We start from the raw sequence: 25,373 nt of genomic DNA, 5'->3' as shown, positions 1-25,373 counted from the left end.
AGGGTCAGAATTTGGCGTCAACAACATGAAAGCATGGATCCATCCTGCCTTGTATCAACGGTTCAGGCTGGTGGTGGTGGTGTCATGGTGTGGGGAATATTTTCTTGGCACTCTTTGGGCCCCTTGGTACCAATTGAGCATCGTTGCAACGCCAAAGCCTACCTGAGTATTGTTGCTGACCATGTCCATCCCTTTATGACCACAATGTACCCAACATCTGATGGCTACTTTCAGCAGGATAATGCAATGCCATGTCATAAAGCTGGAATCATCTCAGACTGGTTTCTTGAACATGACAATGAGTTCACTGTACTCCAATGGCCTCCACAGTCACCAGATCTCAATCCAATAGAGCATCTTTGGGATGTGGTGGAACGGGAGATTCGCATCATGGATGTGCAGCCGACAAATCTGCGGCAACTGTGTGATGCCATCATGTCAATATGGACCAAAATCTCTGAGGAATGCTTCCAGCACCTTGTTGAATCTATGCCACGAAGAATTGAGGCAGTTCTGAAGGCAAAAGGGGGTCCAACCCGTTACTAGAATGGTGTACCTAATAAAGTGGCCAGTGAGAGTATATCATAGCCAATAATAAGGCGGAAGATGAAGGCCAAGGATAGCGGGGTAGAAGATAAGATAAGAACTGCAAGACGAAGATGCCAGGAATAGAGGGACTAGTGATAAAGTGCAAGAGATGGAGGAAGAGGATAGCAAGATAGTAATAAGGTGCAGGGGTTACAGGATGGGGATAGTGGGATACAAGAGTAATAAGATGCACAAGACAGAGGATAGGGATAAGAGGATACAATAGTAATAAGGTGCAGGAGATACAGGATAGGGATAAGAGGATAAACTAGTAATGTGCAGGAGATACAGGATAGGGATAACAGGATAAACTAGTAATAAGGTGCAGGAGATACAGGATAGGGATAACAGGATACAATAGTAATAAGGAGAAGGAGATACAGGAAAGGGATAAGAGGATAAACTAGTAATAATGTGCAGAAGATACAGGGTAGGGATAAGAGGACAAACTAGTAATAATGTGCAGGAGATACAGGGTAGGGATAAGAGGATAAACTAGTAATAATGTGCAGGAGATACAGGGTAGGGATAAGAGGATAAACTAGTAATAATGTGCAGGAGATACAGGGTAGGGATAGGAGGATACAATAGTAATAAGGTGCAGGAGATACAGGATAGGGATAAGAGGATACAATAGTAATAAGGTGCAGGAGATACAGGATAGGGATAAGAGGATAAACTAGTAATAAGGTGCAGGAGATACAGGATAGGGATTAAGGGTACATAATAGTATTAAAGATGTAAAAAAAATAGGGATAGCAGGATAGATTAGTGATAAGGAGCAAGAGGAACCATATAGGCTGGCAACAGGGGAGCATGAAGTGATGGAGGAATTGCATAGTAAAGTTGTATTAGATAAAGAAAGGGGAAGGTAAGGTTATATAGATATAAAATTATTTACACGAGGTCACAACAGTCACCTTAAATGAATACTCCAAGCGCACAAGGAAAGGGAAGTTAACAGCCTGTAGGATGCGTTTCTCATTCAGCGTGTGCTCAATCTGCTTCAACTTTACCACCTGGTAAAAAAAAAAAAAAAAAAAAAAAAAAAAGACAGAACATTATTACTTATCCTAGGAGGCCAATGACCCCACTAACAATGGAATTGTGCACAACATAAACCATCACAGGAAGATCTTCTTGTCCCACAATGTTCCTGCAGTGAGTGCAGGGGTGCAATGAGATATATATTTGTTTACAGGACCCCCTGTGTCACCATAACAGCTCTGACTCCACAAGGCCTTCGAACAGAACCCGTGGTATTTGGCATCCAGACGTTTAGGACCTACCCCACAGATAGATAGGTTAGGGTCACCTGAATAAAACATTGCGTTTCCTCTTGTGAATTGGTACTCTGCTGCGGAGATGGCATTATTTTGTCAATGTGCAAATGAGCTCTCTGGAGCAATTAGGGTGTTCCTTGCTGTTCAAAAAAAAAAAAAAAAAAAAAAAAGGTAACACCCTCGTTGCTCCAAAGAGCTTATTTGCATGTTGACAAATACAGAGATATCTCGGCAGTGGCAGCACCCATTCCCAAGGGGGAACACTGCTTGATTTAGGTGACCCTAACCTGGGTTGACATGCAATGTTGTGGTGATGGACTCCCTTTAGGTCTTTTGTGGTGCTCAGTTTAGCCTTCATGGATCAGACTTGATTTTCAGTACATTCCTCAGATCCTGGGTCAAGTTGTGATCTCGAGAATTTGGAGTCAAAGTCTCATGTTACTTAATCCATTCCTAGACAATTTTTGCAGCGTTTCAGGGGCATAACCCTGTAGCCTACACATATTAGCCACTGACATAAGGGAATACCTGCTCTGTACAACGTTTAGGTAACGCTATAGTAGCCAAGACCTAAGGTTTTCCAGCAAAACATTGCCCAAGAGAAGCACCATGCCTTGTCCCTCTTAGTGCCATCTCTTCCACAGGGAAGCAACTCTGACATCCATATGATGTAAGAGAAGAAGATTGATAAGACCAGATCACCTCCTTCTATTGCCCCACGGTCCAGCGCTGAGGCTCACGTTCCCGCTATAGGAGCTTTCAGTGGTGGCCAGTATGGATACTCTGACCACTGTGCGCCTACCCAGTCCCATATACATTAGGTTGTGATGCTCTGTTTGCTCTGACACGTTTCGATCACAGCTAGAGGTTCGTTGTTCAGTAACCCTAGTCCACACTAACAATTCTGTGTGACTGGACCAGACAGCTAGCCTTCACACCCTACTCATATCAATGAGCTGAAAGGAATGTTCTCACAATGACATTTTTTCTAGCCGAAATATTCAACTTCAGGAATCTGAAGCTGAATTTTTCTGCTCGACCACGTGTACACTGTTCGAATCAGCCGATCCGAACAGCACGCTCCCATAGAAATGAATGGAAGCACCTGTGACGCTGACTTTGCCGGCGGCCGGTCGCCGTGCCAGGTGCTTCCATTCATTTCTATGGGAGCGTGCTGTTCGGAACGGCTGATCCGAACAGTGTTCGCTCATCTCTAGTGTACATCCCACATCCAATTCTGGATCTGCCAGGCAGAACTGTCCTCCTCCCATCTCCTATTCACTTGATATGAGTGTTATCAGACAGAATCCATCTGAAGATCAAGCATAATGTCAATTTTGTCTACTAGCCTTAAAAATAAATAAAATAATAAAAATTATTCTAAATTCTGCTTTGTGTGAACACAGGCACGCGTAAGGGCAAGTTCACTCAGAGTTAACGAGCGCGCATATTCTGGCACGTATACTCGTGTCAAAATGTGAGCGCTCAAAACAGATCCCATTCATTTCAATGTATCGTTACGGGCGTATAACGTGCGCCCCGTAACGTATACCACCTGTTTTGGAGACAGTTTGACCCGGTCATCTAGACATCACTACTTCACCCTTGGCAAAGTTGCTCAGATACTTAGGCCCAGTTCACATCTGCGTTTGGGAAGTCCGCTTGAGAACCTCCAAATGGAAACCTATACGCATAGAAAAGTGATTACCTGGGAAAACACGCAGACCCATAGACTATAATAGGGTCCGTGTGGTTTCCGCATGAATCATGCGCAGAGAAAGCAGCATGGTGGGATTTTACCATACCTGATCCTGACACCCACATACATATCCATGTATCCTGACATAAACCCCCAATGACATCATTGCAAGGTGCATAATAGCCAAACCCCAGGTATCTAGTAATAGTAATTCCTAATCCTTAGTTTAGGGCAAAAACAAGTACAGAAAAAGGAAACTACTATATAGTGTCCATGTTACTGATACATACAGAGCGGATTGTATAACATATTGTATTATCTGGAGTGGACAATTTCTTCCACAGAAAGGTGGCGCCATCTACTGGCCACTATTATTATGACAATGCATGAGCAGAACCTACTCCCCAGCACTAGTTATATTATTATGTAACTATCCGGATGACTCCTGTGTCATGTTCTCTACACATGAAGACATTCATAACCTAGATTTTACAGGAAATGTGCTGAAATTTCTTCATCCATGCAGTACTAATTGTTGTCAGATAATGAAGCCTGTCCAGTCTGTAACCTCAATAAACTCCTAATGGGTTTTCAAAATAATAGGAATAATAGGCATACAGATGGGACCCTGCCCCCAATTGATCCTGAGGAAAGTGGGGCTCAGCAATGTGTGGTAGCCTCTGCAATACGTATATGGGACTGCTCTCAATCCATTGGTATAGACCAAGAAAGGACAACGGTGTAGTAAGAGAACAGGGACCCCCGATTGATGTTCATACATGCATGACACATGGGCACAAAGAACACCCATGTTTTGTTATGCACTCGGGGTCTGTCATAATAGTGCATCAGATTTCCTTAAAGGGGTATTCCCATAATCCTTGTTCAGCAGCCTGCAGGCTCTGTGCTCTCTTCACTTCCTGGATTTCTCGGCACATTGGTGGGCGGGGTTTCACTTGCTCTGCTATCTGCTATTGCAGTCAGTAATGAGGGATTGGTTGTAAATTAATTACCACAGTAGGAAGCTGATGTAGAGACTGATGTAGCAGGGCTGAATTTGAGTCAGTTTGCATTACATACAGAGGTAACAGACTCCTTATCTCAGCCCACTGATAAGTGGAGGAGCAGGAGAGAAGAGCTCAGAAATCCTGGAGCTCTCACCTCCCCCTCCCCTATCTGAGGAGCTCCGTTACTTGTCTGTGGCAGAGACATACACAGCTCAGAGCTGCTCCCAGCACTCAGCCCCTCCCTCTCCCCCTGAGAGCAGGAGCTACATCACTTGGAGACTGAGCAGATAAGCCCTTGGTCCAGGGCCCGTGGTCATAGAAACGCATGTAAACAATGAAGTGAATAAACAAAGCAGTTTTGATAAGGCAATGTATTTAGAAAAAGTCTTATACCCACATAAACTAGCAGTATAGATAGGATCCTTGTTATGGGACAACCCCTTTAAGGTCCAGTATGAAGATTTTATAGCAGAATCCACTCCGAAGACATCCAAGTGCCTTGTGTCCTCCACACAAGAGTTCCGTCATCATGGATCAGGATACGACTTGCTCTATAATTATTATTGCATACTTATACAGCACCATCATATTCCACAACACAGTATGTCTTTGGAATGTAGGAGGAAACCAGGGAACTCGGAGGAAACCCATGCAAACACAGATGTTGTCCCGGGTTGGATTTGGACCCAGGGCTCCAGCTCTACCAGGCAGCAGTGCTAATCACTGAGCCATCATGCTGTTCATATAATCATCAGAACAGCATCAGAGCCCCCTCAGAGGGCACACGCGGTCACGTGCAAAGGGCCTAAAAGATTTGTCCAGTTTCAGCAAATGTTATGGGTTATATGATTATACAATTTTCCAAAATACTTCCTGTCTCAATTCCTTGTAGTTTTCTAGATCTCTGCTTGCCATCATTCAGTGGATAAGTATCAGTCCATGGTCATGTGATGAACATAGGTGCAGCACAGTAAGGGCGACTACAACAATCCAATTCTTAAAGGGGCATTCCTATCTCAGTCTTGTATGGCATATCCACCGAATACTCCATAAAGGACTGAAAGACACAGGACCCCGCTTTGGGACTTGCAGCTCTCTCAGTATTAGGCCCTGCCAGGATGCAGTAGTTTGGAAGAGTGTAAACAGCCCTCCCCAAAAAAAGTCTGTGCTACACTATTTCTATAAATGCAATGGGAAAAAAGGGGGTTAAAGGAATTAAGCCACAAAGCCGTAAAACAGATGATAAATAGTTAACTGGTGGGGTCAGTCCTGCTCCCTATTACTGCCATGGGAGGGCCAGAGGCAGCAGAATGATTTACCTCAGCTATATTCGGCACCATTAAAGTGAATGGCATTGGGGAGAGGATACACCCTGTCTAGAAGGGGCATGTTTACAATCACCCTGACTGGGGGGTAAAACACCCCACCTCATGTACCACCATTCTCAGTAATATGAACCCCAATCAGCTGCTTATCCTCTGTGTTATGGATAGAAGATACATGTGTGGCATAATACTATTATTTGGGAAAGTGTTTTCCAGTCGCTCTGGAAAATCCAGGGAGGGTCAGGGGTGGGGTAAAATAATCACTGGTCTCCACCATCACATGTTGGATACCGGTGATGTCATTGCTAATATATCACTAGAACTCAACATATGACCCGAGACCAGGGATTAGCCGCAGTGGTCACCCCAGTCCCTTCACTTCCCGTTGAGCCAATTGGGGACCTGACGCCACAATGGAATACCAGGGATAGGTGAGCATGCCTTCTTTTATTTTACCCCACCACCACTTTAAGTCATTTTTTGGGGAGCTATTTTACAACCCAATCCTCCATAGAAGGCTGGTGCATCTATTAGGAGATCTCATTCCCTGACCACAGTCTGAAAATGGCAGAACAGACAGAAAGGGAAAAGCACATGCAACCCTCAGTATGTCCGGCTGTACCGAGGGACAACGCGAAGTCACCATACCCATCACAGAATAATAGGGAGGCATTCTGTACTAACCTTCTGCTTATCCAGGATCTTCATGGCGTAGTGATGGCCATTCTCCTTATGTCGGACGAGCATTACGCGACCAAATGAGCCCGTGCCCAGAGTCTTAATACGCTCGAACTGGTCGAGGTGAGCAGTGTTCTGAGGAGCGAGAGCAGCAGAGGTGAGGACACCATACCCAAACCACTATGTCATCCAAGCTGGCCCCTACCAGAATATCTATTCTGTTCCATACCAAGCACCACCATGTTAACTATCCTGTTCGCTGCCAGGATCACTTTACCTGCACTGTACCCTCTTAGCACCACCGTTACCCACCCTGAACCTGGCAAACCTCCTGACCTTACCCATATTGCTTTAGTTATCCATCCATAGTAGCAAAGCCAGTATGCCAGCGTTAGTAGGTAATATCGCGTGTACCCTACATTCTGCCTGTAACCAGTGCTACCATGTTAGCCATTGTCTACCCTGTGGCAACAAGTTATCTCTGCTATTCTGATGTGCCAGTCACACTAACCAATGCCAGTGGCACCCCATTATCTTCGCTTTTTGTTGCCTACTGTTCCCCGTTTACCAAGCCATACTGTACATTGCATGTTTCAGTACCTGCGCTGGGTTTTCCCATTTCTTCAGGAAGTCTTCTTTCGCTTTGGCCAGGAATTCTTTCACTGTAGAACGATAGAAAGAGGGTTAGGGACAGTCCGGGCACCAAGGATACAGACAGACGCACACATACACACGGCAGCCGACACTCACGGGGTTAACGTCCTACCTGCCACACTCATTATGTACAAATGTTCAGCCCTATAGGTGACAGATCCCTGGCATACACCCCGGGCACTAGTAATCCTACAGAATCCTGGCAGCACACCCACCACAGGTATAACTAGTGTAACACCGCAGACGTTTCCTGCACATGCCGGACTAGTCGCCTGCGTCTCTGACCATCGATTTCCCGGACTATTCCTCTATGTTTATTCCTAGAGATGCCGGACACTGTCAGGGACTTTGGTCTCGGCAAAGAAAAATATCCACCTGCCTGACCCCACACACAGGTCCCTCCTCTGCCCGAACTGTGGTGCCCTCTGCAGGCAAATGCTCAGAACAACATCCAACTACATAAACACCGGTAAAACAGATTGATTGTCAAGTGCCAAGTCCAAGTTGACATTTTGCAAATCACCTAGAATGCAGATATATACAGGACATCCATGAATATAATACACCTGTAAGCTTGGGAACGTGAAGGAGAGATTGCACACAAATCCCGGTCTTATCTGAAATTTCCCCAATGTGGGACTATTAAAGGATTATCTTATCTTATTATGCCTGAAAGGAGATGTGGCTGATATCAGAGAACAATAGCTTACACAGACTAAAAGACTGGTGGTTCAGGGGAAACAGAAAAAGGGAGATCATGGCCTGGGAGACAAGTCGGCTTTGTGTTATAGGGCTTGCAGTTGTCACCTCCATATTCTGGTATTGAGACTGGAGGTCTTGTCATAGGGGGGCCGACGCCGACCAAACACTGCTGTGTGGCTTACACCATTTACCTGAGGCTCCATTACATTGTGGGGGAACAATAATATCTTATGAAAAATTGTGTATAGAGGTGGGGGCTGAGATGGTTCTATCTGTCCATCTCTCTCTCCCAGAGAGATGCAGTTTGGATCTTGCCAGACTGGTTATGTAAATACTATGCTCTGTGTATTGGGTGATGCTATCTTACAAAGAAACTAATTAAAATGGAGACAGTTCGGCAGGAACCACGGGCATTGTTAGGAAAGGATCAAAGACCAAAGACCCTTTTTAAGATAAAGGGACAAGAGAAGGGTAATTAAGTTAATTGTCTCCAACAAGGATGTCTATTGTCTTTAGAATACCATGAGATAGACATCTAGGATGTGTATTTGAGACATGTGCTGATGGCTGCCATTTTGATTGATACATGCGGCTACCATGTGCTCACAAGACTCCATTTTAGAGTAAAGCCAGCCCTCAGGGGGGTGTGTCCTCTCTCCAGTTTCTTATCCAATAGATATGCATCAGGGCTATTGTTACAAACTTCTCCACCAATAGATGTATGCTAATTCTACTAGCCAATCCTGTTCTGTCTATGCCATGTGATATATACTTTGTTCTAGCCACCATTAAAGTAGAATCCATTTTGATACACGACCACCATGTGTCTTGTGGTTCTCCAGGCTAAGATGGCGGAGGCCGATCTTGGCCTGTTAATTAATTTTCCTTTACAGACAGCATATCTCTGGGGTATTATGATTTTCCCCCGACAGAAACTGTCGCCCAACGTGAGGGCGTTGATGATCGTTTGATGTGCAGCCGATAGTGTACTGATCCACTCACCAACCGATTTGGAGACGGGCACGGAGGACCTCAGATGAATAAATCAGCGCTGAAAGAAAGGTAAGCGTTTGCTTTACCAAATAATTAATCTGAGTTCCTACGTGTCCCGGATCCTGTGTGTTGATAAGTGAGGTTAGTGCTGCATATAGTATAAAATCAACGCCATTTTTATATAGCTCGGAAGAACCAGTAGAATATATTGTCTGTAAAGGGGGTGGGAATGTTATACCTCATTCTTTGTATACTGTCCATGCTGTCATTTGATTGATACATCTGTTATAAAGTGTATAGGGAGGCATAGAAGGGAGAGTCAGTCTCCATCCTTAATACTGAGTGATTGAAAAGTCCTTGTTTAAACACTAAGGACTGAGTAGAATCCGCGCAAGTACGTGTAAAGATTCAGGGGTGTTCAGAATAGGTTTTGCCTTGAGCACAGATACCGGAAACTTGTACATTAGAGATTAGTTCAGTGAAAACAGAGTGACTGTTTGGGAGATCCCACTAAGAGAAGTCGGCATGACCCCCAGAGCGATCTGTGTGACCCTGGGGAGAAATATGTATGACCCTCGAGTAGTCAAGAGTGACCCTCTATTGTCTTAATTGCCCTAGAGGGGTGGGAAGCTCACGGCTGACTGGCCATCAGCTAGTATGGGGAAGGGACCCTCTGAGATATGGTACACCCCATATGAACTAATAGAAAGAGAGAGAGAGAGAAGTTGCCGCCCAAGTAAAAGAAAAAGGAAAAAATAAATAAATAAATAAAAATCCTTAAGAGAGCAGGGGTTCCTAAGATAGGATTGTTTGATAGTAAATGTTGGGAACCAATGGAGATTAGATCATGCAGGACAGATACAGGAGCATAAGTTACAAAGAGGAATAAGCTCTGATTGAAGAACAGAATGGGGGGAGTGCAGAGTCAGCCAGTATGGAAATCAACCCAAAAGATAGTTTAAGGAAAGAGCAGTTAGAAATGGAGGTGAGAAACTGCTGATAAGATGTTGGATAGTTGGAAAAACAAAATAAGTAAGGAATGGTTACAGAAATAAGGTATTCAGTGTTTGTATATTTTCCTTAGTGTAAGGAAATGCATAGTGGACACACACTCAGTCCAGTTAAAAGATCAATGCATTCTGCACATGGCATTGTGTTGTTAGTGCCATGTGAGTGATGATGAAGGTCAGGCCCCTCCCCCCAGTGTGACTCGTATATATCCACAGCAGAGGTATCATGGTATACAGGTTTGGTAGCAAGAAGGGGGGAGGGGAGACACGGCAGTTAGCTAAGATTTTAGCTATGAGTGATACGATGTAACATCATTGGTATAATGTATGGAGAATTATGAATATATGGTTTAACAATTTGTAACTGTATAATTTAAGCTGTTTTTAGAAATGCCAGTATTTGATTTTTAAACCTTGTGTAACAGTGGTAAAAACTTTGATTGGAATCTCAGAAAGAAAAATGTTAAAATTCTGGCAGTTGGCCCTTAAGGCGAAACCTCAAATATAGTTTAAAAGGTTCTGAACATCTGTGGTAATTAGAAGAGAGGGGTTTGCCATAGACATATTCAAAAACTGCACAAAGATATTAATATGTAATGTTGGTATCAGTATTGGCTGTTTAAATCATATTTAATGTCTTTAGAATTGGATTAATGTCATAAATTTTAGATAATCATCATTATGTTTATTTTCCAGTGATATACACATTGAGGAGAAGACGAAGGCATCTAAATCACATGTTTTGTTTATTTTTCTTCAATATTGAGCTGTGCAGGAATTATAACTAACTCTGTGATTATTTGTAGGAAAATAAGAAAATTTGACAAGTTCTTTATGATTTAATGGATGTGTGTGTGTCTGGAGCTCCAGTGTGAAGTTTGCATGTATGTATATGAATGGGCCCATATGTGTTACATGTATTGCTATATGCACATGCTCTGTTTGTTCATGTTTATATTGTTACATTTTTAGACTCCACAGGGAGCAGATGAAGAAATTGAATGCTGATAGTCCCACAGAGGGGGTGACAAGTAGATATGAGTTCTTTTCCATCGTTGAATATATATATATATGTCTTCTGGTGAATATGAGATGTACTTGATATACCATGTACATGTACTAGGTACTCAGTGTTTATTGGTTATGAGTTTATACTATAAACCCATGAATGTTAACAATTGGGAATTATTTTGTGAAAAAGTTGTATCGAATACTTGTAAAATGTTATTGATCATTTCTATTCAGATTGATCCTTCTGATATGGGATTAGGCACCATAAAGGGGTAGGCAATGCATGTGAGCTATCTTAATATGTACACGCAGGTAAAGATAAATCGTAGTTTTACAAAACAAAAGTGGTATTTCTGCGGCATTGTTTGCTACAAGGTGATAGACATCTGACTAAGTAGATCAGAAGGCACTCGGATATCTGCTCTGTAATGTGTTTTTGTGTATAAATTCTTGTTATGATGGGGGAGGGGAAGATAGATTGATCCCATAAAGTTTTTGCCTTCTCTGCTGATATATTTTGAGCATTTAATGAATTAGTTGTAATTCTGGAATAATTAGGAGTTGTAGAGAATTGAATTTACTTAGGATTGTATAAATAAGTCTGAATACAGGTTTGGCAAGTTTTAGCCAGCCAGCCACTTACAATGGCTGGACCCTCAAACAACAGAATGTCTTAATTAGTGTCTTAATTAGGTCTCAAAAGTCCTATTGTATAATGGCTAAAGGGCAAATAGAGTATTGTATTGCCCTGTATAGCTTAAAGTGAGACACTGGAAATCTAATTAGAAGTGTCTCTTATTGTCACCTTAACTAAAAAGAGTCAAGAGAAGTGATAGGGGATGTGACACTGCCAGAAATAGGCAGAGTATTAAAAGATTAGGCAAATGTTTTATGGGAAATTAAGTGAATATTATTGTGATATGTTGATAATTTTAATTTTTTTGTGCTACAGATAGACAGACCTGAACCTGATGTGTTTTCCTCTATCAGAACGGTGGTAAGGCAATCCTCACACAGATAGACAGATGTCATATTTCTTTGGCAAGATAGAGTAACATGGAATTTGCTCTACAATCCTCCTCAAAACATCTCATTTCAGCGTTATTTGACTTTTGAATCCTGCAACTCTTATACCAGTAGGAGTTCATGATTCAAAGGGGAGTAGATGATGAGATATTAGTAGATGAGATATTTTTAAACTCCCTCTCAGAAGAGGCGGCTTCAGTCATGTCACTGATGCCCCATTGGAGAATCCTGACTATGAGATGTTTGTGGACGGTTCCAGGTACCTAACAGAAAAAGGCAAATTTGAATACAGGGCATGCTGTAGTCATTATACATGACACCATAGTATAAGAAGCCCTTCCACCACACATGTCAGTATAAGAGGCTGACCTTATAGACGCCTGATAGCACAGCAAACATTTACACTGACTCCAGGTATGCGTTTGGCATTGCACATGGTTATGGTCCAATATGGAGGTCCAGGAACTTCCTGACGGCACAGGGCGAACCAATTAAGAATGGAAACTTAGTAAGTCAGTTGAGATATGGCCATATTGCTCCGTAAGCAGTTGGCAATTGTGAAAGTCAGAGCTCACACAAAGGGAAGAGACCCTGAGAGTATTGGAAATGAGAAGGCTGATTGAGCAGCGGTGCTACCACCATGGAAGGGTCTCAACCAGGTGAGAAAAATAGCAGACCCTAAGGGGCTGTACTCTAAGGTGACTGGTGAGGAAATTGAGAAATGGACAAAGGCTGGTGCCAGAGAATGTGAAGGAATGTGAAAATGGGGGATAAATCAGTGTACCCCCAAATGGCTGGTTTGGCCCACGGTAAGGTGCATGCCTCTTGAAATGCCATGGAGTCATTAGTGGGTAAACTATAGTTTGCCTCAGGTTGGAAGGGCTGCAGGGAATCACGTAAAAGCATGTCACATAGGTGCTCTACACAATCCAGGACAGGTAGTTAAGACACATTGCATGCACACCAAAATCCCTGTATCCATTACATACAATTGCCTGAATCTACAATGTACAAATGTGTTGGTCTGTGTAGATTTGGTCTCAGGTTGGATCAGCCGAGCAACGACGCAGGTAACTGCCAAGAAATTGATATCTGAGCTTGTGTGTAGATTGGGGATACCTGAGAGGATAGAGTCTGATAGAGGTACACATGTCACAGGTGAAATAATGAATAAAATATTGTATGTATTGGGGATTGAGCAGAGTTCAGGCAAAGTAGAAAAGGTTCAAGTGCACACTAAAGTTAAAAATCTAAAGGGCCATGGCAGAGACAGGAAGGCCCAGGCCAGAGTCTGTAGCATTATACTCAGTAGGAACCACTCCTAATACTAAGACAGGTCTGTCACCATTCAAGGTGCTTTATGGAAGGGTGCTTAGACTAAGGGTTGTATTTTCCCCAGACTTCACAACTTAAGTATGATAAGTACTGCCAGCTATGTCCAGAACTTGTGTCAAAGACTGAAAGTAACACATGAACAGGCGTTTTCTTCTATTCTAGACCCTGTTTGATCTTTTGATTTTTTCCAGGAGCACATAGCTTGCAGGTGGTGATTGGGTGATAGTGAAAAGACATATCAGAAAGACGGCCCCTCCTAAGTGCTGATGACAACTGCCACCTCCGTCAAATTGGAGGATACCTGCTTCCCATTATACAAAGATTCCTGAATCACGGCAGGAATGAAGAAATGGACATTATTTGTTTGTTTTTTTTTGTTTTGCTTTCCTAAAAGGATAATGGGGATATGGCAAAACATTGTACAAATTGCCATGGGCATATTGTGTATATAGTATTTTCTTTCAAGTTAATTTTGATATGTTTTAATAGATGTTATGATAAAGATAGATATAAGTGGTAGACATTTATAAAAAAAAATATCAGATGGGGAATCCAGCAGGGCTGGCATTTAGGGAACTAAGTGAACGTACTCATCTGATATGAAAAATAATAAATGTCTTAATGGGGGAATTGTGGGGGAACAATAATATCTTATGAAAAATTGTGTATAGAGGTGGGGGCTGAGATGGTTCTATCTGTCCATCTCTCTCTCCCAGAGAGATGCAGTTTGGATCTTGCCAGACTGGTTATGTAAATACTATGCTCTGTGTATTGGGTGATGCTATCTTACAAAGAAACTAATTAAAATGGAGACAGTTCGGCAGGAACCACGGGCATTGTTAGGAAAGGATCAAAGACCAAAGACCCTTTTTAAGATAAAGGGACAAGAGAAGGGTAATTAAGTTAATTGTCTCCAACAAGGATGTCTATTGTCTTTAGAATACCATGAGATAGACATCTAGGATGTGTATTTGAGACATGTGCTGATGGCTGCCATTTTGATTGATACATGCGGCTACCATGTGCTCACAAGACTCCATTTTAGAGTAAAGCCAGCCCTCAGGGGGGTGTGTCCTCTCTCCAGTTTCTTATCCAATAGATATGCATCAGGGCTATTGTTACAAACTTCTCCACCAATAGATGTATGCTAATTCTACTAGCCAATCCTGTTCTGTCTATGCCATGTGATATATACTTTGTTCTAGCCACCATTAAAGTAGAATCCATTTTGATACACGACCACCATGTGTCTTGTGGTTCTCCAGGCTAAGATGGCGGAGGCCGATCTTGGCCTGTTAATTAATTTTCCTTTACAGACAGCATATCTCTGGGGTATTATGATTTTCCCCCGACAACATAAAGCTGGAGTGAAGGGATAACAGTCAGCAAGAGGAGTATCCCTGCTGTCACATGTAAAACCAACATGGGTGGGGGTCTTCTTTACATAGAACAAGCATACAATGTAATAGAAAGCTGAGGCTACCAGTACAGATAAGTATATCCTGGGGGGGCTAATAGCCACCCTGGACTAATATAGCTTCCTGAATCTGTACATAGGGGATATAGATGGAAGCAGCTCGCTGCAGTGCCGGTGGCGCGGAGAAGACGTCTAAAGGTAGGAGAAGAATCGCCTTTCTTAAGGCTACTCCTACGTGATAGTCAGAAAAAAAAGGGTATTCAATGATAGGATCCCTTTAATGACATCACCTTATACGATGTGAAATGTATTGTTGTTGTTATTATTATTACCATTTTGACTAAACAATGGCACAGATTTGCTGATCTTCCCTAATGGACAGTGTGATCTTAGACTATAGATGAAAAACGCAAAAAAAATATCACAGTGGCTGATGCTGGAAAATAAATCTGGTTCATGTTTGCACACCTATAGTATTACAGTGGGACACAATTTTGTATGGCAGTACATCTCAGCTTCAGTGTGTATGAGACGGACCTTGGGCACGCACAACATGAAGATGAGGTATACTCCCTGGCTTCAAAGAAGATCTGCACAGGCGCTGGGCACATTAGGGAAGAGTCCAATAAGACTCATCTCTAGGCAAGTGTAAAGGGTTTTATTTAGTTTTTATATATATGCACCCACTGGTCCTTTCCACACTCCTGTTGTATGACTGAAGTTCTTTCCACTGCTATGGGACTGCGGATTATGCCAAAGACTAAAGTCTGTCATTCTTATAGCTGTGAATGGAGTGCCAGTCAGTCCCCTGATCTCCTCATTGCTTTGGGTCCAGGCAGCAGACCCCAGCGATCTGACACTTATACCCCATCCTGCGTCCTGTAAGTTCACACGGGGTTTTATGGACCGGAACCTGAGGTGGAGGCCGCTTCAGGTTCCGGACCAAAATACGGGTAGCTGTGCCTGGATGCCGATGCACTGCATCAGCATCCAGTCACACACTCCGCTCTGGATTAGGCACAAATGAATGGGCCTAGTCGGGAGGGAGTGTCTTCAGATAGATGACGCGAGGCGAATCCGCCTGAAGAACGAGCATCTCACTTCTTTTTCCAGGAGCTCAGGAAAAAAAGAACTGACTGGCTCCCATTGATTTCAATGGGAGACATCATTTTGGTCAGGATTTTGAGGCGGATACTGTCTCAAAGTCCTCACCTAAAAACCCTGTGTGAACTTACCCTAACGGTACAATCCCTTTAAATGCAGGTCTGGCACCTGGGACCTCACCGATCAGCTACTTAAAAGAGACCAAGGCACTGACAACACGACAACAGCAGTTCAGTCCCATTTGAGTGAATGGGGCTTAGTTGCAATACCAAACAAATGTAGGCACTGTGCTTGGTATTCAATGAAAAGACTGCAGCCCTGATCCCGGCTATTGAACCCCCCACCTATACTGAAGATAGGTCATGGACACGATGGGCTAGTTCACACGGGCACAGAGGGGGCAGATTATGGCGCGGAATCCACATCATAATCCACCCCCTCACAATGGTGGTCTATGGAGACCGCCAGGCTACTTGGCGCTCATGGAAAAAAGAAGCGAGCTGCCCTTTCTTTAGGTGGATTCTGGATTTGTGTTTGCCTCTCTGCAGCAACCTCCGGAGTCGGCCCATTCATTTGAGGCTACTCCAAAGAGGGAAGCTGCGACTGTCGGAAGCCGCAACAGGCAAATTTTGGCCCGAGAGTGATGCGGCTCTCCACATCACTCTCGGTGCCAAAATCCGCTCTTCCACTCCCCGTGTGAACTATCCCTAAGGCTGGACACACATTTTGGGGATGTAACGCATGGTAGTTACAAAATACATCCCGTCAGCACCTTCACGTGCAGCAACATGTATATGTTATAGTCACCCAGGCAGGACATTGAGGGTTTTCTAGGCAACCAAAAAATGTGCACTCTGCAGAATTCACTGCTGGAGGGCAGAAAGAGGTGCTGAGTAAATGACTGAAAGATCAGAACATACACACTTAAAAAAAAGGGATACACAGACAATATTGTCCAATGTGGCTGCAATATCCTGAACCCGATTATTAAAAGTAATAGGAGCGGCACTGCACAGATCACATACTGATAACCTGTGGCTGGGCCATCAGTGTGAAAAATCAAGTTAGGTGCGCCGATTTCCAAAATCACTATTAGACCTAAAGGTCACATAAGACATTCACGCCATGGAAGTTTATGTGATATCAGCCTATATGGAAAAGGGGGACCTCGGACCTACCTGGTGTCCTGACATTGTATCTAGACTAGGGTTGAGCCGACCTTGACTTTTCAGGATCAATTTTGAAATCCGATTTCCGATCATTTTTCATTCGAACCCGATCTCAATCCCAATTCCAATCCCAATGCAAGTCAATGGGATTTTTTTTTACTAATCGGAGATTGGATTTTAAAAACAATCCTATTCACTATACAGCATGGAATCTAACAATTGAACGCTTTAATTGTTAGAATCCATGCTGTGTAGTAATTTTTTTTTAATCACTAAGAGGCCAGAGGATTTTTTTTTAATCCTGTGGCTACTTAGTCCCCCGTGGTGTCCACTTGCCTGCAGAGATGGCTGGTCCGGTGCCCGGTGTTCTCGTTCTTCTTCACCTTGCTGCCCCCTCCCTGCCAGGTTAGGAGATTGTGGGCGGGTTCTGGGAGAGGACACGTCACGCCTCCCCGCCCTGTACCCACCCACACTCTCCTAAGTCACAAGCCTCGCCTTCTTCCTAGCTCTTTAACACTAACCTGGCGGGAGCAGAAGAACGAGAACACCGGGCACCGGACCAGCCATCTCTGCAGGTAAGTAGCTACTACAGATGTTAGCTAGTCTCCCATTAGAATGAATGGACGCAGCCGGCACGCAGGGGGTTAAGGCTGTGTGCCAGCTGCTTCCATTCATTCCTATGGAACCGCAGCAGAGCCTTCACACTGAGTATACAATCCGCTCAGAATGAGCGGAGTGTATACTCAGTGTGAAGGCTAACATTGTTAGCTTTTCCCACAATGCTTGGCCAGTAGAAAAGCATTGTGGGAAATAATCACAGATCTCGATCCCACCTAAAAAGATCGTGTTCGGAATTCCAATCGCGATCGTGAAATTTTCTTGATCGCTGATCGGTCTGATCTTTTCCAAACACGATCACTCAACCCTAGTCTAGACATAACATGGAAAACCATTATGAGCTTAAAGGGACATGTCAGGTCGACTTGAGACACTAAACCATCCACGGATCCTTATAGGGTAGGGTTTAGTGTCCCAAATCGCCCTTTTTAAAAACCGTCCAAGCCTGCAACTTAATAAAAAAATAATAATTGATAAATCTTTATACTTACCTAGAGAGGAGTCTGATAAGTCTCGCTGGACTCCTCTCTGGTGTTCCCATCTTCACTGCGCAAGTGCCAGGGGTAGAGGGGGGAGTGCGGACTGAAGCGGAGGTGAAGGGTTACAGGGCAGGGTGAGTATAAAGATTTATTCATTTTTATTGTAGACATGGATGGCTTTATTACAGGGCAATTTAGGACTCTAAACCACGCACAGGCTCTTACGGACCAGGGGTTTAGTGTCCCAAATCGCCCTGACACATTCCCTTTAACTGGTTTTCTCAATTCCTATAAAAGGGAAGTGTAGAGAGTCACAAGGCCACTTCTCCATTCCTTCTCCACCAGGTGGGTTGGGAGCCAAGCACTGTACACGCATGTGCAGGTCCAAGAAAGACAACCTGTGTTTATGAGACATTGCAAATATTCTCCATAAATGTCAGAGGGAAACCACCCTTTATTCCCTGTAGCACTAGCGCCAGAACTTTAAAACTGACCTGAAGATTTTCATCTGGAATGGTGAGCTATAGTCATACTATTATTTTCTTGTTGTCCTATATTTAGTCCCTGGTCCCCTCAATAATAAGGCATGGGACCTTAGGTGTCCGTCAGGTCCACAGTGCCTCCCTAACCAATACCAATGCAGTATAGGAGCCTTAAAGAGGAGCGGAAACCTTTGCGGTCACCAGCCGACGAAGCAAAGCAGAGAGAATGATCATTTTATGGATATGCAAATTAGCAGGCAAGTGCTTTGGAGGCGGGGTCTGAATTTGCACATGTGCCTACGACAGCTGTGAAGCAGACAAAGGCTGAAAATGTCAGTCATGGCCAAAGGGATAGACTGGGCAGCGAGTCCCGAGAAGAATCGGAACATTAGCAACTGTCTATAGGACAAATCTAGCAAATCAGGCCCCTCGACTGATGCATATATCCATAAAATGATCAGTCTCTGCTGCATTGCTTCAGTGGTTTGTGGCCACAAGGTAAGTTTCTGTTACTATTACAGGAACCTACATGGCAGTGTTACCGGTTTGGAAGGCATTCCCCTTTAATGGCTCTCTATCCTGCCTAACAAGACATATGAGAAGGGTTTATTGTGGAGAGAAGCCCCTTAAAGGGTTTGGAAAACATGGCTTCTTCCTTGTTCTCAGGAAGTGACCTCACATTCATTGGTCACATGACATACTACACTCGAATGAATGAGACTGAACGGCAGCATGGCCACGTGACTAGCGGACGTGATGTCACTTCCTAAGATGAAGCCGGCCATGTTTTCTAATCCTTTAGGTATCGCACAGATCTGCCGGACTCTAGTTCCTTTGTATTGTTCTGTAGGAAGTGGTGCCAAAACTTTCCACTAGATGCCACACGTTTCAAGATTAAGCTTATTGCTGGGCAACTAAAATTGGCTCCAACAACGAGACAACTGGCTCCTAAAGTTTCTTGTCCACACATACGTCAATCTGCTACGACAATTAGAGTTGTATGGACATACCCAAGGACTAAATCATCATAAGCACGAGGTGATGGAACCAAGAATGACAAAGCCTAAAATATCGAGGCCTAACTTCATTGGTCTACTGACTTCTATGGAAGTTTGTACTGCCAAATGCTTCTAAAAATTCGGCTGGACTCCTGGACGGGTCTAACAGGCTCCAGGAACATGTCCATAAGCTAAAGCCAGAAAGCTCCGTGTACCTGGAGATAAGAACCTTCCACAAATTCCTTCCACAAGGTCCTACAAGGTGACACTGGCAGTGGGGCCGCTTAACCCCTGAAGCGATGCAAACTTCACAAAGCATGCCGACATCGGCGACGCAGCTCTGACAACCATGGCCCTGTTCATGCTAGCAGCGAGATGGCAACACTATATTAAGCAATTGGATTACATAAGAATAAACGCCAGCCTTTCAGGCTATAGCCACACCTGGTGGCGGCACAGCCAAACCGGTTAAGGCAGATGTGCCCATCCAGGGTCAGGGCGTGAAGGGGTTTTACAAGGCAAAGTAAAGTCATTCGTTCTGCACTAAATCCAACGTGTCCTCACTGTACAGGGTGACATTGTGACACTGGTCAAACACACACACACACACAGATAAAAACCCCAGTAGAGCTATACAGGAAGCTGCAATGTAAGATTAAGCTACAGAACATCGCACAGCAACATGTGACTACAGATTGCAGAGCATTGCACAAACAGAAAGTTATTTTAACTAAACATTAAGAGGGCGAGATAACAGCGGCATGCAGAGCATTGCGTACTGGAGCTGCAGGCATGCTAGGACAATACAGGGTGTCTGTAAAGAAAAAGTAAGGCAGAGCGTTGCATGACACAAGCGTACACCGAGCACTCCGCAGACTGTCACAAGTGATTAAAACAATGTCATACTGCTAACATGGACACAAGCAGAACATTATAACCTTTCAGAAAGCGTTACTGCACTCCAGGCAGAGCGTTGCACAATACCAACGATTTTATCTTGCAGAACATTACGCCTTTGCCCCATGACATTTATGCAAATAATAAAAACTAAGCTCCCAAACTCCGAAGGAAGAGCACTGCGCAGTCAGTCATGGCTCCCTACCCCGCAGAGCATCGCGCACACTCACTCTCCCGATCCCAGCTCAGTACGTTGCTAGGCAGGCTGGGCGGCTGAGGACTGCTGGGGGGCGCCGGTTCCCTCCCCGGAGCTGGACTGCGGGGTCCACGGCTGAAGACCCGCGAGGCAAAGCTCTCCAACTTCTGCAGAGCCGACATCCTGGGGCCACAACTCAAGTGAAGGCTAGTACAGATGGCCTGACATTCAGACGAGAGGGAGGAAAGGTAGACTGAGGGAACAGACAGGTTCTCAAGCAAAGTGTTAGTGGCAAAGCAAGACAACTTGTAAGAAAATGGGGAGCTGGAGAGGGACGGCGGGTTTACAGAGGGGGGTATGGTGGGCAGGCATGGTAAAAAGAAATTAGGGAGAAAAGAGTACCATGGAGGAGAGGGCAGCAAGTAACAGAGAGCGAGAAGAGAAAGATCATGTCAAGAATTAGGGAGAGGTAGGCAGGGAGGGAGTGCACTTCAATGAAGAAGCTGCAGGGCAAAGTGAATGCTACAGGAGCAATACACCAAGCATGCGAGACAGGAGGAGACAAGACACGACACGGAGAGACAGATGCACCAGCCTGCAGAGAGTGTGCTATGAGAGTGCCAGGCAAAAGAAACCCAGAGAGTGCTTGCCCTCTTATCAGCTGGCTGCAGGTCTCTCTTGTTGACAGGGGGTGGAGGGGCAGTCTTGATAAAAACAAAGGGGAGGAGAGAATGACCTGGAACGGGGAGAGGAGGGAGAGAACTTGAAGAAGCAATGTGGTGAGCAAAGACAAAGGAAAGGTGAGAGGCCGAAGACTGGACAAAGGAATGGAGGAGGGGGCAGGTCAAAGATGAAGGAGAAAACAAAATGCCAAGAGAGGGGTCGGGGATGTCAGCCATTAAAAAAACACAATGCCTAGAGATTCGAGGAAGTGCGGAGAAGCTGCGGATGAAGGTGGGTGGACCATGCTTGGAGAAAGATGAGAACTTTCCAACAGATGTATTGTACAACTCTACAGGAAAGCGGTGAAAGATCCACCAAAAGATGGAGGAACCAGGTGTAACGCTACAATGGAAACTCAACACCACAACATAAATGGATGGTAAAAAAAATAATCATGTGTAAACAAAAAGGGAAGGGGCTTCAATACATTTAGAGGGGGAGACAAATGTACAAATAGAGGGATAATGGGTGAAACCGTACAAGACTAAGGTGTGGTCACTCCAGGACAGCCAAGAGATGGATGACAAGGCAAAGCTTACAGAAGAGCAGACAACTAGATGGGACATGGATAACACAGCAGTGATCTCCATCTTGGGATTCCTTGGCTGTTGCAAAACTGCACCCCCAGCATGCTATTATAAGCAGAAACGCTCAGGGCATGCTGGGTGTTGTAGTCCTCCAACAGATAGAGAGCAGCAGGTTGGAGATGGCTGACACATGGCACAAAAATCAGTGACCAAAAATGAAATCAGATGAAGAAAATGCACTTGAGGCAGCGAGTATCTGGCCCGCGCAGGGTCCGCCAGCTGTCTTCCTGCCAGGTGTCTGCTCTCTTATCTCCCTGCACCGACTGGTACTACATGTTCTATACACAGACATACATGTGAAGGCCTCGCTGTATCCACAGAAAACCTACAAGGAGCGCAGAGGGACCACACAGGATTTCACTGCTCTATTCTGCAGCGTCTCAGTCGTCGGAGTAAGAAACGGGATTTCCTAAAAGGTGAGTACACCCCAACTAGAATGATTAGGGGATGAATTCTTCATCAGATCTTTACAGCTTAGATCCTCTACCTCTGCTGCCTTACCCGTGGCCACTTGTTCACCTGCCATATGATACACCGGAGAGGTATAGCATCCTCACAAGAGTCTACTATCTGCTGGATCACATCTAAGACATGGAACAGTCCCCAGGAGTATCCTCAGGTCACTCATCCAACCTGCATGGAGGTAGGACAAGACCCTGGTGATGACCTTGTCAATGTCACAGTGGTGCACAGGTGAACAAGCAGGTCTCTCTTCATCCAAAGGAATACAAGCCACGCAGCCAATGTCCTAACCCCTGCTGCTCGGGGCCTGGGCACTGCCCATTGCAGGCTATGGAGGACTATAATGGAGGGTGACCATGTGCGTGCAACTGCTCCGTCTCACAATGTAACCCAGACTACAGCTAATTTTAGAGGAAGATTATTAACCTATCAGTGTCCTTCTGGGATGTGGTGGGAAACTTTAGTATCCGGAGGAAACACAAGCAAACATGGGATAAAATACTAACTCCATGCAGATGTTCAACTGCAGGACCCCAGCGAGGCAAAGTAACAGGGCGCCCCTTATAAGAAAAATTCTCTGTAAAGGACTTTCAGACAAGCCAAAAAAGTAATCCAATTTTTGAGTCTGCATATGTGTATAGCTGTCAGCAGGCAAGTGGGCAGAGCCAGGGAACGGCTATGGATTTGAAGTGAAGTGGGTGCATTTTATTAGTTTAGGAGCACAGAACGTACACCAATCTCTAGGAACCCATCGCATGTCCATGGACGTACTGTACACACACATAACTCCCCCCACCCCCCAATACAAGACTTCTGCTCCAGAGAGACCCTTCACAAGTATGAGAAACCAAGGTCAGGATGCTATAGGGACTAGCATCTGCAGGACTGAACCATAATCTTAGGAGCACCCCTATCCAAATCTGGGCTGGAAAAGGGCACAAATTGGAGCACAGGTTGGTGCGCGCTCTATTATATTGTATCAATAGCACAGCAAACAGGATAACAGACTAAATGAATGCTAGAACAGCTCTCCACTGCCACCTATGGGTAGTTACCATGTAATGCAGTGGTCTGCTACCTGTGGCCCACCAGATGTCACAATATCAGAGTCTAACTTAGGAGAGAACGTACAGCGAGCCCCATCTCTATTATTTTCAGGTCACACAACCTAAGCTGCGTTTTTTGATGCAGATTTTGCAGCATTTTTTAAATTTATTTATTTAATTTATTTTAAACAAGAGGATCTTTCATGTCCTCTGACATCGGCGGTATTATTTACCACAAGAAAGCCGACAGTGCAAAACTAACGGCACCGATATCTCTGTCACTGATGAACATAACGGCAAAGTTATTTGCACTATTTTAGCTATCTAGCAGTATATAAAACCACCAAGGTCAAAGGTCATGAAAGGTGCGCCTTAAAGAGGACCTTTCACGTCCTTGGGCACATGCGGTGTAATACACTGCTGAATTCAGTGCGCTATCGGCTTTTCCATTCTCTGCCCCTCGGTGAAGAGCGATCGGTGCTCACAGTAGAGTCTATAGCGCTGTACTGTCAGAGGGGGCGCTCCTTATCACCCAGCGATGACGCTGAGGAACGCCCCCCACTCCCGACAATACTTGTCCATAGACTAGTACTGGAGGGGCGTTCCTCACCGCTCAGCGACATCGCCCCCTCTGACAGTACAGCGCTATGGACTCTACTGTGACCTAATGTGTGGACCCCAATTCATACTTGCAGGATTCAGCTGAGATTCAGGAAGCGGTTTGAGGAAGTACTCAAACATTATGGTGGGGTCTCAGGCAAACACAATGACAACTAAAGCAGCTCAGCAGTGTGAGGACCCCCGCCATACATCCTCTATACTGCATCTCTGTATCTACTCCTGTAGATGTGAAGCAGGAAAACGGGGGTTAGGAGACCTCACTGATGCAGCAATATGGGCGTCCAATGGGCCTTTATTCTAAACATAGCTTTACTACATGGACACCATCAACATTATGTAAAACTTTGACTTTCGGAGTGTAACCCGGGTGCCGATTTCGCACTTATACCACAGCGCCACCTAGTGGAACTTTTAACTGTGGAAATTTCCAACCCTGCCAGTTAGAAGTGGATTGTCAGACAAGGGGTGCTTGATTTATAGTTGGCGTTAACTGGAATCAACCACGCCCAGGGGCACCGAGGTCAGGTGCTGTGTACACACAAACAACAGTGCGCCTTCCTCTATCACAGGCCTGGATTTCATTCCTGGTCTCATCCAGCTGACACCCTGCAGATTACAACATGCCCACATTGCCCGCCCGCCACTCTTACCTAGGATCAGGACACTGTCTTCTATCTATATATAATTAGATGGCACGAGAAAGGGTTAAATCAGGTTACGCTGAAGCCTATAAGTGACTATACAGCGCTACAGCACAGGTTAGTGCACTTAGTCGCAGTTCAAGCCTCATTCTTTTCCCCCATCTCAATTTTAGTGCTATAGTTGTAGCAGAGTCGGGTTTGTCACTGTAATGTAATATCTGTTACACAACGCAGTTATATCTGTACTGCATGTAGATATAACACTGCACAATACTTACCTGCCTTGTGCTGTCTTCACTATTGGCTACTTATTCGCTCTATGTAACCTTCATTTGTGCCAAATTTAAAGGGGTTTTCCAGGACTTTTTTTAATGGATGACCTAGGTCATCAGCTGAAGATCTGTGGGGGTCTGACACTCGGAACCCCATTGGATCAGCTGTATGAAATAGATGCGGCACTTCACAGCCCATGTGATGTCATGTTCACCCATCACAAGTACAAGTTGGTTATTTCGGTTCGATTACGTTATTGGTTAGGTTCTACCTTCAGTTTTGTTAGGACTGAACACATTCGGACCGAATCTGCCATCATTATACTGTGAAGTCTCTATAGACCCCAGAG

The 25,373-nt window shown here is 44.5% G+C and overlaps 1 protein-coding gene across 6 annotated transcripts in view; it reads right to left on the bottom strand.

Moving 5' to 3' along the window:
- Nucleotides 1-25,373, bottom strand: part of LOC142202638 (cAMP-dependent protein kinase catalytic subunit alpha) — a 47,865-nt gene that overhangs the window by 7,945 nt on the left and 14,547 nt on the right. For 5 of the 6 annotated variants that reach the window (XM_075272871.1, XM_075272870.1, XM_075272868.1 and 2 more), the window contains 3 exons: nucleotides 7,181-7,242; nucleotides 6,587-6,715; nucleotides 1,509-1,607 (listed from right to left, as the gene is read on the bottom strand). In XM_075272871.1, coding sequence (XP_075128972.1) covers nucleotides 1,509-1,607; nucleotides 6,587-6,715; nucleotides 7,181-7,242 — 290 coding nt within the window. Of the gene's footprint in view, nucleotides 1-1,508; nucleotides 1,608-6,586; nucleotides 6,716-7,180; nucleotides 7,243-20,705; nucleotides 21,352-25,373 lie in introns of those variants that run through there. The other variant, XM_075272866.1, reaches the window with a different exon arrangement.

Source organism: Leptodactylus fuscus, chromosome 5 (assembly GCF_031893055.1).
Source record: "Leptodactylus fuscus isolate aLepFus1 chromosome 5, aLepFus1.hap2, whole genome shotgun sequence".
In the NCBI taxonomy this organism is placed as follows: Eukaryota; Metazoa; Chordata; class Amphibia; order Anura; family Leptodactylidae; genus Leptodactylus; species Leptodactylus fuscus.
This window is presented reverse-complemented; position numbering and strand designations above follow the sequence as displayed.